This window comes from Esox lucius, chromosome 3 (assembly GCF_011004845.1).
Source record: "Esox lucius isolate fEsoLuc1 chromosome 3, fEsoLuc1.pri, whole genome shotgun sequence".
NCBI lineage: Eukaryota > Metazoa > Chordata > Actinopteri > Esociformes > Esocidae > Esox > Esox lucius.
In genome coordinates this window covers 9,145,424-9,160,163 of record NC_047571.1, presented here as the reverse complement: position 1 = coordinate 9,160,163, position 14,740 = coordinate 9,145,424, and the positions used below count along the sequence as shown (strand labels likewise).

At 45.9% G+C, this 14,740-nt stretch overlaps 1 protein-coding gene across 1 annotated transcript; it reads right to left on the bottom strand.

Moving 5' to 3' along the window:
* Window positions 1-553: 553 nt before the first annotated feature.
* LOC117593610 lies at window positions 554-2,800 on the bottom strand. Its single transcript, XM_034289324.1, has 3 exons — window positions 2,594-2,800; window positions 1,308-1,590; window positions 554-1,101 (listed from the first exon to the last, which is right to left on the bottom strand). The coding sequence occupies exons 1-3, from the start codon at window positions 2,677-2,679 to the stop codon at window positions 856-858; spliced, it is 615 nt and encodes a 204-aa protein (XP_034145215.1). The 5' UTR covers window positions 2,680-2,800; the 3' UTR covers window positions 554-855.
* Between the last annotated feature and the right edge of the window lie 11,940 nt (window positions 2,801-14,740).

Genomic DNA, 14,740 nt, shown 5'->3' with positions numbered 1-14,740 from the left:
GAACCTAGTCAGAGCAAACAATGCAATCCGTCTCCACCAGCTACAGCAACAAATACTTGCAGATAGGCAAGTAGTCAACAACATAAATCGAGTAAGCATTACAACTATCAGACGCATCTTGGTAAAGCACAACATAACCATGAAGCAATTGTACAGGGTCCCATTTGAGAGGAACAGTGTCAGGGTCAAATAACTTCGACATGAATATGTACAGGTAAGTGTTTCAGTCCTTTACATATACAATAAAGAAAGGGTGCATGAATATGTACCACTGGATTAGTACCACATAGATACATTCAGAAACCTACACAGGTACCTGTGTGGTGGGGTAGGTCGGTTCTGTATGTGTAGTAGTGTAGGTATGTGCTTTGAGTAAAGCCATCCACAATATGTATTTTTTGTTGGACATGAATGGAGCTGCCCAGCTGCATGAATGTTTTACATTGACGTGGCTGGATTCAACCTTAGCAAAAACAAACGACGGGGACTTAGTTTTTTTCAATTGCTTACACACAAAATAAAAAATGTGGCTCATTGTGTCAAAACTCAACACACAAGATTTCTTGACACAGCACTTGGAGATCAACATCTAACTGCCAATGCAAAATAACATTCTGCAATCAAAACGTAACACTAACTTGAAAAGGCCCTCTTCGGATCGATAGGAAACACACATGCACATGCAATATAAACAGTCAAAGCAAACACAACACACAGGTCAACTGTACTCAAGACACTGCCTACATTTGTAGTCTGTAAACCGTGTTTATTTCCACAACCAAAACTCAGTGTACAGGTGCAGAACTACTATACGTATTGAACATCTGGTGTAGGTGTTTCTATTGCAGGTCCATGTCAGGGATCTCGTCGTCGATTGGGGTCGGGCCACAGCACCTCGTCCACATCACAGGCAATGTCTTCCCTTGCCAGGCAACGGGGAAAATATCTCCGTGTGTGGCGTATCCACCCATGGATCGACCCCACCTCGATGTCCCCACATGCCTCCTCCATCGCTCGCAGGAGCGGCACGCGTACATGTGGTAGGCGGTCATAGACCTTCCACCGCCATGCCGAAAATAATCTTGTCTTAAAAATCTTGTTCTATTGGCAAAAAAGTCAAATTTATCTTGTTTTCAGGTAAAACAATCTAGATGGTTAGCTTATTTTACATAAAAACAAGATAAATGTGACCTTTTTGCCACTGGAACAAGATTTTTAAGTTTTTTTTTTTGCAGTAAGGGGGCGACTGCAAGGTATATATCCATGTAAACACACAACTGCCATTGTAGTGGTACTGTGGCACTCACCTGCACATAGTCATAGCGAAGGTTCTTGACTGCAACACTGTTCCTCTCAAATGGAACCTTGTAAAGTTGTTTCATGCTGACGTGGTGTTCCCGCAGGACCCGGGCGAGTGTCGTCGTACTGACACTGTGCACATTGTGGAAAATTGCCTGGTCTTCGAGGATGCGCTCGCGCAATTGGCGCAGGGTGATGGCGTTGTTTGCCACCACAAGGTTGACAACGGCCAGTTCCTGGGCATGGGTGAACACTCGTTGCCTTCCTCCCACGGCAGGTCGCCTGGCAGTTCTGCAAACAATTCATGATTAGTGTCGATGGTTAGGTTCTGTTCCCCATCCCGTACTGTCATACTGTACGTGGTGAAATACTGTATAACCAGATTCAGCCAGAACGCTGATGCACAGCAAATTTGAAAACGCAAATTTAACACTCTCAGAGTTACAGTCAAATTAACACTCCCCCAGGGTTTATATGTAAACCACTGTAAAAGTGTTAAATTACTGTAACACTGGAAAATCTACACTAACACTAGACAATTTGCTGTGTGGGTACTTAGAGGTCTGCACGGGCTTTAAACTGAAGCCCTAACCCGGCCCGTACCCGCGATCATTTAACCCGAACCGACAGTTACATTTACATGTTAAGCCCGAACCCGACCCGAACCCGAGGTCAAAAAAACAAAAAAAAAACATGTTTGCAATATGTATTTAATGATTGCTTAAAACGATAAACAAATATCGTTACATAGGCGCAGCGGCCCCATCAGCACAGAAGTAAGAGAAAAAAAACTTAACTTACCAATTGCATAACTTTGCTGTGGTCGAACAGTTCTAACAGTCACACTGCTGCTGTCTGTGTTGTTGTGACTGAAATAGCGCGCGAGAGCGGTAGCACATGCGCAAAACGGTTTTGTGATATTATAATGATAAAATAAATAAATATATATTATTTTTTTATTTTTTTTTTGAGAGCGAGAGCGAGAGCGAGAGCGAGAGAGAGAGAGAGAGAGGAGCGCCTGTGTAACATATGCACATTGATTGCACATCTGCGCACGCATGTACTTTCTCTCTCTCGCGTGCTGGTCACCACAACACACACAGCTAGCAGGCAAAGCACAGTAGCACACGGCACGCAAACTATATATAGACTTTTTAGTTTTACGAACCCGACCCGAACCCGAGGCTGTTCATTAAACATTAACCCGAAACCCGCACATTTTTCGGGTCCCGTCGGGCTCGGGTCGGGTAGCAGACCTCACTGTGCAGTCCTTTGGCGTTAATTCAGGACATACCTGTTTTCTTGTCGGTATGTCAGAATGATGCTGGCTACCGTGAAGCGGCTGAGGTTGGGCCGGACCCTCTGCCCAGCCACCCTCATAGTCAGGCCATGGTTGATGACATGGTCCACCACAGTGGCCCTGATGTCGTCAGTGATAGTTATGCGTCTGCCTGGTTCCCGTTCAGGTTGGTGCCATTCTCCTCTCCCTCTTCCCCCTTCTCGTTCTCCTCTCCCTCTTCCTCCATCTCTTCCTCGTTCTCCTTTCCCTCTTCCCCCATCTCGTTCTCCTCTCCCTCTTCCCCCATCTCGTTCTCCTCTCCCTCTTCCTCCATCTCTTCCTCGTTCTCCTCTCCCTCTTCCTCCATCTCGTTCTCCTCTCCCTCTTCCTCGTTCTCCTCTCCCTCTTCCTCGTTCTCCTCTCCCTCTTCCTCCATCTCGTTCTCCTCTCCCTCTTCCTCGTTCTCCTCTCCCTCTTCCCCCATCTCGTTCTCCTCTCCCTCTTCCTCGTTCTCCTCTCCCTCTTCCCCCATCTCGTTCTCCTCTCCCTCTTCCTCCATCTCTTCCTCGTTCTCCTCTCCCTCTTCCCCCATCTCTTCCTCGTCTTCTCCTTCCCCTTGGTCCTTCGGCCTCCATATTCGCAATTGTATCACGACAGGTGCACATACCTGAGTTCTATTTATAGTGCTACAGCTGTGACTGATTGGTGTTCAATTACCGGTTAAGTGTTTTACTGTGTGTGCGGGGGTGTTGCTATTGTCGCATGTGTTTTTATTATTGAATGGATGTGCTGTATGCAAAGTGTTTCCTCATTTTCCAACGTGTGTAACATACAACACTCTGTGTGTAGTGTTTTGCACCGTGTGTTGCACAATTGTTTGCAGTGCAATGCCTACAATGTGTTTATTCATTTGGTGCCTGTGTGTAAGACATGCATGCAAACGGTACGGTTTTGACGCTTTGATCTGGGCATTCACTTTTTGTGTTTTAGCAATTGGGAAAAACTGTAATATAGTTGGCCAAAGGGCAATTATGCACGTCCCGGGGCAGGGCGGGGGAAATATCACATTGTGTGCTGGCATAAGTCTTCGAGGGCTACTGCACCATCATGCCAAACTGGGTCCCTATAATGAGCAACACATAATCACATTTCTAGATGCACTTCATGATGCAGTTGTACAGGATGGACCAGAGCAGCCCGGGTTTGTTGTTGTCTGGGATAATGTTAGTTTCCATTGGGCTGCTCTGGTCCAGAACTGGTTCACTAACCATGATCAATTTGAAGTTGTGTACTTGCCCCCTTACTCGCCATTTCTAAATCCTATAGAGGAATTTTTTCCCGCTTGTAGATGGCACGTATATGACCACCAACCACATGCCCATATGCCTCTTCTGCAGGCAATGGAACAGGCCTGCGGAGACATTGAAGTGAGGTCAATCCAGGGATGGATTCGGCACACAAGGGGATATTTTCCCTGATGCTTAGCCAGAGAAGACATTGCTTGTGATGTTGATGAGATCCTGTGGCTAGAACCCAACAGACAGCAGGATCCATAAGCCCTGTTTACAGTAGTGTATTATTTGTTTTATTTTTGATTTAACTGAATTTACTGTACTGTAAAATATACTACTGTAATGTAATGATTTTGAATTCAGTATTTCATTTTTTGGTTGTTGTGAAAACATGCCCTCTGTGGAACTGAATAAAAACATTGAAAACAAAAGACTGCAGTTTTTTTATATAAAGTAGACTTGTGTGTTTCTGCTGATCTGAAAGTGTATTCACATGATGCAAGTGGGTTTCATTTTGTCATCAGAGTGACATTTTGACAAAGGATTGTTAGGTTTTGATAGCAGAGTTTAAATTTGATATAGATGTGAATGGTTTATTCCCCTGTGTTGTGTCTTCAGGGTTCAGTCTGGCAAAGAGGTGGAAGGAGAGCCAGGAACATAAATGGCTAATGTGTCATTGTGGAAGTCCCTGCCCAGAGTGGTGGCAATGTCACACTTGGTAAGTAATTGTGAGGTTCTCCACTGTCATGCAACCCTAGGGCCATATTACACGGAACATCTCCTTCCATTTCTGGGTGGTCTTCATCTCCTTCCATTTCTGGGTGGTCTTCGCGATGTTTTGTTTGAGCGTGAGCAGCAGAATCATCAGCAGGCAATGCATTTTGTCTATGTGGTGGTTTGGGACAATGTCAGCTTTCACGTGGTGTCCGGATACGCGAGTGGTTCAACATCAACCAGCGATACATGTTTGCCTTCCACCATAAAGCCCTTTCCTCGACCCAATAGGAGAGGTTTTCTCTGCATGGCGGTGGAAGGTCTTTGACCAACAACATTATACCAGGGAAAATCTTTTAAAGGCAATGGAACTGGCCTGTGGTGACATAGGTGTGGAGGGTTGTCAAGGCTGGATGCGGCACACCAGAGGGTTTCCCCCCGTTGCCTGTCAAGGGAAAACGTTGCCTGTGATGTGGACGAAGTCCTCTGGCCGGACCCAGCACAAAGATGTGATGCTGAAGCAGAATAAATCTCACATTGACTTATTTTTGAGTTTACTGTAATATGCTTTTCATTTACAGCTTTCTTTTTTCTTTTGGCTTTTACAGTTGGACTACTGTATTTTCATAGAAGTGCTGAATATAAAGACAGATTATGTGTAAAGACAGACTGTGTGTATTATCTGAAAGCATTGTTTGATTTTGAGAACAGATTAAATGTTTTTTAGGCGAGTGTTTGATTTTGGCAGAAGGTTTAGGGGTTTTGTGAATGTAGTTTGAAGATTTGGATCTGTGTTTACAGTTTTGAGAAAATGGGTTAATGTTTCAAGAAATGTGTCTTGGCAATTGTGAAAAACTGTAATGTCCTTCCTTCATCAAATTCGGTCACATCTGATCTTCCTTCTTTTGTTGGCCGCCTACATTTTTTTTTAGAAGACAGTTGAAATGGCGTTAATAAATTAGTCAAGAAACCGAGGAAATTGCAATCTATATTATTATTTATAATCAAAGCTGATTGAGTCTTCACTTACATGTTGATATTCACTGATGTGTCTCTTGAAAATACAAACATTGTCAATGTTTCACCTAGTTGGGCAGACTTGAACACCAGATGGAACTGTTGTATCATTATTGTACATAGACATTCCTTGTCACTGTTGAGGCCCGTCTGTAGGAGAAACACAGAACAAAAGATCTGACATAAAATGACTGATTGTAAATGTGTAAATGTGGTTTTGATTTAGGATATTGTCAGTACCATTGAAAAGTGTAATTGCAATAGAACTTAACTCTGTCCTTTTCAGACACCACTCCTACATCAGTGTAGGGTGTAATTTATTGTTCAGTGAGACCTGTAAGACTTAACAGTACAACATTGTAGTGTCAGGTCGTGGCTGGAGTCCTCTAGGCATCTCTATGCCCCTGGGAACCATAATCAGGGCCTGACCACAGAGGTGCCTCTTGAGTAGGATGGGAAGGATGGGAAATATGAACAATACAATCGCTTGCCTGAACCAAGTGAGGGTATCTATTTATGCAGTCCTACCGTTTAAGAAGCGGCGTACCTGACTCTTTGGGGGGGAGTGTCCCTCGGACGCTTCCCCACCCTGTGTGCGTTTTGTGGGGAGCTCCTCTGTTTCGGTAAATAACGTTGTGTGTTCACCTTATTTACCAGTGAGTGTCATTTCAAATGGCCGCTGTAGGCCTGGGTATGGTTGGTGAGCGGGCTCAGACTCCGTAAGTCTGTGACTTCCCTCCCTGCCGCCCCTGAGGTGGCTGGCTGGGATGGGGGTCCGGGCAGTTTTCCATTGGGCGGGGCAGACTTCTCTGCTCGCCCCTCTGTGGTGTCAGGTCAGCTGTGCTCGGATGCACCGCCTGCTGGAGCCTCTGTCTCCTTGGTTATGGCCGCAACCGGTCGGGAGACAGACGGCTCGGCCCAGGTGGCGCATGAGTCGTCATCTCCCTTTCGGGTTGGCCCGCCTTGGGCAGGTTGGCTGTTCGTGGACAGCCCTCCCGCTGCGATCGACTGGCCAGGGCCCCTCAGCTGCGTGCTCGCCCGCTCTCTCTGTTCTACTCAGAGTGGTGTCGGCTATGCACTCTGCCGGCTAGACAAGACACTGAGGAAGGGGTACTCGCTGCAGTTTCACTGCCAGCCTCCCCCATTCTCGGGGGTCATAGAGATTGTCATGACGTCTACATCGAAGGCCGCTGCCCTACAGGGGGAGATTGCGGACATTATGGAAAAGGAGGCAGTGTCCCTAGTCCCGTTGGGGCAGAGGGAGAAGGGGTTATACTCCCCTTACTTCGGGTCTCTCCCCTTACATCAAGATCCCGGGCTCTCTGGAGCAGGACTTGGCGTTCTGGAGAGACCTGCGCACTCTTCTGCGTGGGGTTCCCATGAGCAGGGTGTCGGTTTGAGTCCCTGTGTTTACGGACGCGTCCTTGACGGGCTGGGGCGAAACATGCCAGCCGCTCCTTCGGAGCGCCACATCAATTGGCTGGAGGTGGACATGATCTGGCGCATGTTGCTACACATCGCACTGGCCCTGCGGGGTCAGGACGTGTTGGTGTGGTCAGACAACCGCACGGTGGTCGCTTACGTGAACAGGCAGGGCGGGGTCAGGTCTCTGCCCCTCCACCTGTTGGCAGTGCATATTTGGGAATGGGTGCACGTGCATGTCAGGTCTCTGAGGGCCCTTCACACTCCCGGAGAACTCAATGTGGGTGCGGACTTGTTGTCCCGACGAGGTCTCAACGAGTGACGTCTTCATCCCGACATTCTGGCCGAGATCTGGAGACGCTTCGGGAGGGCGCAGGTGGATTTGTTCGTGTCCCGGGAGGACGTGCACTGCCCCCTGTGGTATTCTCTTAGAGCGCAAGACAGGCCCCCGTTGGGCGTGGACGGGTTGTCTCACCGGCAGTGGCCGAGAGTACTGTTGTACGCGTTTCCCCCTCTACATTCTCCCTGTCATGTCTCGGGTGCAGTCAGAGGGGTTGTCGCTCATACTGATCACCCCCTTTCTCCCGGGTGCCCTGTGGTTTGCAGAGGCGGCACAGATGGCGCTGAGGACGCCGTGGCCGATCCCTTACCGCCACGGGGCATTGTCAAAGGCGAACTGTACAATCGAGGTGTTCCCTGTGCTGGGTCAGCCGCTACAGGCCTGGCTCCTGAGAGGGCCAGGCTACTGCCCCGGGGACTGACTGCGGAGGTGGTCGTGACCATTCAGGGCACGAGGGCAGCCTCGACATCGGCTAGCAATACTAGCCGTTGGGGTATCTTTGCCCGCTGGTGTGAGGACGCGGGGGATGACCCCCTCTGTTGTGATGTAGGCAGTGTCCTGTTGTTGTCCCCTGGCACGCTCAATGTATACGCATGTGCAATCTCAGCGTGTCATGAGGGGTTCAATGGAGTGTCTGTGTTTAAATGGTTAAATGGTTTCTGGCCGGGTTCCGCTGTCTCAGGCCGGTGGCCCGGGGGACGTTGCCTCAGTGGAATTTGGCTTTGGTTCTGGAGGCGCTGTGTGACGCGCCGTTCGAACCGATTGATCAGATACCGTTCAAGATGCTGTCCCTTAAAACAGCGCTTTTGTTGGCTCTGACCTCTGCTAAGAGGGTCAGTGACCTTTGTGCGCTGTCGACGCATCCTTGCTGTCTAGCCATCAAGGCGATGGCAGCAGGGCCGTGTTGCTCTCAAACCCGGCTTTTCTGCCCAAGGTGATCAAGGCGTCCTTTCATTCCATGAAGATGGTGTTGTGGGCGTTTTCTCCTCCTCCCCATGCGGGTGTGAGGGAGGAGAGGTTGCATCGTTTGTGTCTGGTCCGCGCTTTGGCACATTATGTGCAGCGCATGGCCGGGGTGCGGACTCCTATGCCTAGAGGGTTTGGGGCCCACTCCACGCGTGGGGTGGCAGCTTCGGCAGCTCTGTTTAGGGGCGTGGGGGTGGAGGACATTTGTGCTGCAGCGTCTTGGGGGACGCCGTAGCCGTTTGTCCGATTTTACTTGAGTGACATGGCCGCAGGCACGTTAGCTCAGCTCACTCTGTGCTCAGTGTGGCTGAGTCTGGGGTGTGAGTTGGGTCCGTTGAGCTACTGGGACGGCACATTTGACATGGGTCCGTCCGCTGCTCTGGGGTGCCTGTGCGCTTTTGTGTGTGATGCTCGCGCTGTGTGTGCTTGAGTGTCAACTTGTGCGCAGAGTCCGGGTCTCGGGGGGTGTTCTATGGGCTGGCCTCGGATGCTTCGATTCAGCCGAGACTGATTGAGGAGGTACCGGATGGGTTGGTTCCATGAGTACATTAGTTTGCAACTGTATGTGCGTAGTGTGAGCCGGATGGAAGCGGCTCAGTGTCGTGATTGGCACTTATATCTTTGCTGAGGTGGGTGACAGGCAGGGAGTACATCTTGGGCTCGCTCGCTTTGCCCTAAACCAATAGGAGCGAAGCCCCAATGAGAAAAGCGTCACGATATACAGGTGCTGGTCATTAAATTAGAATATCATCAAAAAGTTGATTTAATTCAGTAATTCCATTCAAAAAGTGAAACTTGTATAATGTGTACATTCATTCCACACACACTGATATATTTCAAGTGTTTATTTCTTTTAATTTTGATGATTATAACTGACAACTAATGACAAACCCAAATTCAGTATCTCAGAAAATTTGAATATTGTGAAAAGGTTCAATATTAAAAGACACCTGGTGCCACACTCTAATTAGCTAATTAACCCAGAACACCTGCAAAGGCCTTTAAATGGTCTCTCAGTCTAGTTCTGTAGGCAACACAATCATGGGGAAGACTGCTGACTTGACAGCTGTCCAAAAGACGACCATTGACACCTTGCACAAGGAGGGCAAGACACAAAAGGTCATAGCTAAAGAGGCTGGCTGTTCACAGAGCTCTGTGTCCAAACACATTAATGGAGAGGCGAAGGGAAGGAAAAGATGTTGTAGAAAAAAGTGTACAAGCAATAACCGCACCCTGGAGAGGATTGTGAAACAAAACCCATTCAAAAATGTGGGGGAGATTCACAAAGAGTGGACTGCAGCTGGAGCCAGTGCTCCGAGAACCACCACGCACAGACATATGCAAGACATGGGTTTCACCTGTCACATTCCTTGTGTCAAGCCACTCTTGAACAAGACACAGCGACAGAAGTGTCTCGTCTGGGCTAAAGACAAAAAGGACTGGACTGCTGCTGAGTTATGTTCTCTGATCAACGCAAATTTAACATTACCTTTGGAAATCAAGGTCCCAGATTCTGGAGGAAGAGAGGAGAGGCACAGAATCCACGTTGCTTGAAGTCCAGTGTAAAGTTTCCCCAGTCAGTGATGGTTTGGGGTGCCATGTCATCTGCTGGTGTTGGTCCACTGTGTTTTCTGAGGTCCAAGGTCAACGCAGCCGTCTACCAGGAAGTTTTAGAGCACTTCATGCTTCCTGCTGCTGACCAACTTTATGGAGATGCAGATTTAATTTTCCAACAGGACTTGGCACCTGTACACAGTGCCAAAGCTACCAGTACCTGGTTTAAGGACCATGGTATCCCTGTTCTTAATTGGCCAGCAAACTCGCCTGACCTTAACCCCATAGAAAATCTATGGGGTATTGTGAAGAGGAAGATGCAATACGCCAGACCCAACAATGCAGAAGAGCTGAAGGCCACTATCAGAGCAACCTGGGCTCTCATAACACCTGAGCAGTATTGGTCTTAAGTAATATTCAAATTTTAAGAGATACTGAATTTGGGATTTCCATTAGTGGTCAGTTATAATCATCAAAATTAAAATTAATAAACATTTGAAATATATCAGTCTGTGTGTAATGAATGAATATAATATACAAGTTTCACTTTATGAATGGAATTACTGAAACAAATAAACTTTTTGATGATATTCAAATTTCATGACAAGCACCTATAGAACAATGCTCACTTTCGTAAACCCAGTTCTATGAATGGAGCGATGCCCATAGGGTTCATGTCCTAACCGGTCACTGACTGCTTTTCTCGTGATGAAAGGTATGTCGGAAGACAGATTGGGGTGTGACGACCTCATTTATAGCCATGGGGTCGGATGGCCATGAGAGGTGCGATATTTAAATTTTCAGTGCCTGCCTATTGGCAGAGGAGTAAACCAATAGGAGTGAAGACCCTATGGGCGACGCTCCACTCATAGAACTGGGGTTATGAAAGTAACCATCGTTAAAAGGAAAGAGGGCTGTAATTTGAAGCAGGGTCAGTTCCCACATAGTTACAGTGTAGTTACTAGGGGTGGAGCCGAACCCGAATACGGTATTCGGAAAGGCACAAATAACGTGGTTTTTACAAATACTTATTTAAAACAAATACTTTAAAAAATATTTGTATTCGGGAACAAGAAAACCGTTATATCAAAAAGTTGCGTTTTCTCATGAGATGAGTGAGTGAGTGAGTAACTTTCAGTCGGGGGAGGGGAGAAGAATAAAAGCGGTAACTGACACAGGCTGCTCCACACATCTCCGTTCTCCACACAGCAACAGAGAGCGCTCTGTATTTTATTAGTTGTTGGTTAACCATGGATGAGTTGGCTGTTATGTTATTTTATTTTCAATGACGTTCCTTGTTACATGTTCATTCTGTCGGTTCAGTGTCCTCCAACCAGGACGGGTGGTGGTGGGGTTCATAATGTTCACAAATGGTATTTATTAGTTGTTGGTTTAACCATGGATGAGATAATGGCTATGTTATTTTCTTTTCAATGACATTCCTTGTAACATGTTCATTGCTGGATTTATGGAAAAATATCAACCAATATTTCCATATCCATAATTATTATAATAGATTTAATTAAAGAATACTTACACTATAACGTAAATTAGAAGTGTAACACCAAAAAAACAAATTTTACTCGAATACAAATACAAATACTTTTCCCCCCATAACAAATCCAAATACAGATACAAATACCGACTGCTTTGCACACCCCTAGTAGTTACACAGAAAAAGGGCTATAATTTGAAGCAGGGTCTGCTCCTACATAGTTACACTGTAGTTACAAGGACAGAGGGCTGTAATTTGAAGCAGGGTCTGTTCCCACATAGTAATAAGGTAGTTACAAGGAAAGAGGGCTGTAATTTGAAGCGGTGTGTCTTCCCACATAGTTACACTGTAGTTACAAGGAAAGAGGGCTGTAATTTGAAGCAGGGTCAGATCCTACATAGTTACAGTGTAGTTACAAGGAAAGAGGGACATAATTTGAAGCTGTGTCTCTTCCCACATAGTTACAGTGTAGTTACAAGGAAAGAGGGCTGTAATTTGAAGCATGTTCCTACATAGTTGCAGTGTATTTACAAGAAAAGATGGCTGTAATTTGAAGCAGTGCCTGTTCCCATTTTAATACACCGTAGTTACAAGGAAAGAGGGCTGTAATTTGTTGCAGGGTCTGTTCCCACATAGTAATAGTGTAGTTACAAGGAAAGAGGGCTGTAAATTGAAGCGGTGTCTCTTCCCACATAGTTACAGTGTAGTTACATGGAAAGAGGGCTGAACTTTGAAGTGGTGTCTGTTCCCACATCGTTACAGTGTAGTTACAAGGAAAGGGGGCTGTAATTTGAAGTGGGGACTGTTCCCACATAGTAATAGTATAGTTACAAGGAAAGAGGGCTGTAATTTGAAGCAGTGTCTGTTCACATGTAAATACACTGTAGTTACAAGGAAAGAGGGCTGTAATTTGAAGCGGTGTCTCTTCCCACATAGTTACAGTGTAGTTCCAAGGAAAGAGGGCTGTAATTTGATGCAGGGTCAGTTCCCACATAGTTACAGTGCAGTTCAAAAGGTAAGAGGGCTGTAATTTCAAGCAGGCTCTGTTCCCACATAGTTGCAGTGTAGTAACAAGGAAAGGGGGACGTAATTTTAAGCTGTGTCTGTTCCCACGTAGTTACAGTGTATTTACAAGGAAAGAGGGCTGTAATTTGAAGCAGTGTCTGTTCACATGTAAATACACGGTAGTTACAAGGAAAGAGGGCTGTAATTTGAAGCGGTGTCTCTTCCCACATAGTTACAGTGTAGTTAATTGGAAAGAGGGCTGTACTTTGATGCAGGGTCAGTTCCCACATAGTTACAGTGCAGTTCAAAAGGTAAGAGGGCTGTAATTTCAAGCAGGCTCTGTTCCCACATAGTTGCAGTGTAGTAACAAGGAAAGGGGGACGTAATTTTAAGCTGTGTCTGTTCCCACGTAGTTACAGTGTATTTACAAGGAAAGAGGGCTGTAATTTGAAGCAGTGTCTGTTCACATGTAAATACACGGTAGTTACAAGGAAAGAGGGCTGTAATTTGAAGCGGTGTCTCTTCCCACATAGTTACAGTGTAGTTAATTGGAAAGAGGGCTGTACTTTGAAGTGCTGTCTGTTCCCACATAGTTACTGTGTAGTTACAAGGAAAGGGGGCTGTAATTTGAAGTGGGGACTATTCCCACATAGTAATAGTGTAGTTACAAGGAAAGAGGGCTGTAATTTGATGCAGTGTCTGTTCACATGTAAATACACTGTAGTTACAAGGAAAGAGGGCTGTACTTTGAAGTGGTATCTGTTCCCACATAGTTACAGCGTAGTTACAAGGAAAGGGGGCTGTAATTTGAAGCAGGGACTGTTCCCATATAGCTACAGTGTAGTTAAAAGAAAGGGGGGCTGTGATTTCAAGTAGGGACTGTTCCCACATAGTAATAGTGTAGTTACAAGGAAAGAGGGCTGTAATTTGAAGTGCTGTCTGTTCCCACATAGTTACAGCGTAGTTACAAGGAAAGGGGGCTGTAATTTGAAGCAGGGACTGTTCCCATATAGCTACAGTGTAGTTAAAAGAAAGGGGGGCTGTGATTTCAAGTAGGGACTGTTCCCACATAGTAATAGTGTAGTTAATTGGAAAGAGGGCTGTACTTTGAAGTGCTGTCTGTTCCCACATAGTTACAGTGCAGTTCAAAAGGTAAGAGGGCTGTAATTTCAAGCAGGCTCTGTTCCCACATAGTTGCAGTGTAGTAACAAGGAAAGGGGGACGTAATTTTAAGCTGTGTCTGTTCCCACGTAGTTACAGTGTATTTACAAGGAAAGAGGGCTGTAATTTGAAGCAGTGTCTGTTCACATGTAAATACACGGTAGTTACAAGGAAAGAGGGCTGTAATTTGAAGCGGTGTCTCTTCCCACATAGTTACAGTGTAGTTAATTGGAAAGAGGGCTGTACTTTGAAGTGCTGTCTGTTCCCACATAGTTACAGTGCAGTTCAAAAGGTAAGAGGGCTGTAATTTCAAGCAGGCTCTGTTCCCACATAGTTGCAGTGTAGTAACAAGGAAAGGGGGACGTAATTTTAAGCTGTGTCTGTTCCCACGTAGTTACAGTGTATTTACAAGGAAAGAGGGCTGTAATTTGAAGCAGTGTCTGTTCACATGTAAATACACGGTAGTTACAAGGAAAGAGGGCTGTAATTTGAAGCGGTGTCTCTTCCCACATAGTTACAGTGTAGTTAATTGGAAAGAGGGCTGTACTTTGAAGTGCTGTCTGTTCCCACATAGTTACTGTGTAGTTACAAGGAAAGGGGGCTGTAATTTGAAGTGGGGACTGTTCCCACATAGTAATAGTGTAGTTACAAGGAAAGAGGGCTGTAATTTGATGCAGTGTCTGTTCACATGTAAATACACTGTAGTTACAAGGAAAGAGGGCTGTACTTTGAAGTGGTATCTGTTCCCACATAGTTACAGCGTAGTTACAAGGAAAGGGGGCTGTAATTTGAAGCAGGGACTGTTCCCATATAGCTACAGTGTAGTTAAAAGAAAGGGGGGCTGTGATTTCAAGTAGGGACTGTTCCCACATAGTAATAGTGTAGTTACAAGGAAAGAGGGCTGTAATTTGAAGCAGTGTCTGTTCCCACATAGTTAAAGTGTAGTTGCATGGAAAGAGGGCTTTAGTTTGAAGCTGTGTCTGTTAGAACATAAATTCACTGTAGTTAAAGAAAGAGAGCTGTAATTTGTCTCTTCCCACATAGTTACAGTGTAGTAACAAGGAAAAAGGGCTGTAATTTAAAGTGGTGTCTGTTCCCACAAAGTTACAGTATAGTTACATGGAAAGCGGGCTGTAATTTGAAGCAGTTTCTTTTCCCAGGTAAGTACAATGTAGTTACAAGTAAAGAGGGCTGTA

Bases quoted from the DNA above. Each gene is read 5' to 3' on its own strand.
- LOC117593610 (XM_034289324.1), bottom strand. From the start codon at position 2,679: ATGAGGGTGGCTGGGCAGAGGGTCCGGCCCAACCTCAGCCGCTTCACG. The intron at 1,591-2,593 runs GTATGTCCTGAA...AATTGTTTGCAG, and splicing joins ACATACCGACAAGAAAACAG to AACTGCCAGGCGACCTGCCG. The intron at 1,102-1,307 runs GTGAGTGCCACA...TTTTGCCAATAG, and splicing joins TTCGCTATGACTATGTGCAG to AACAAGATTTTTAAGACAAG.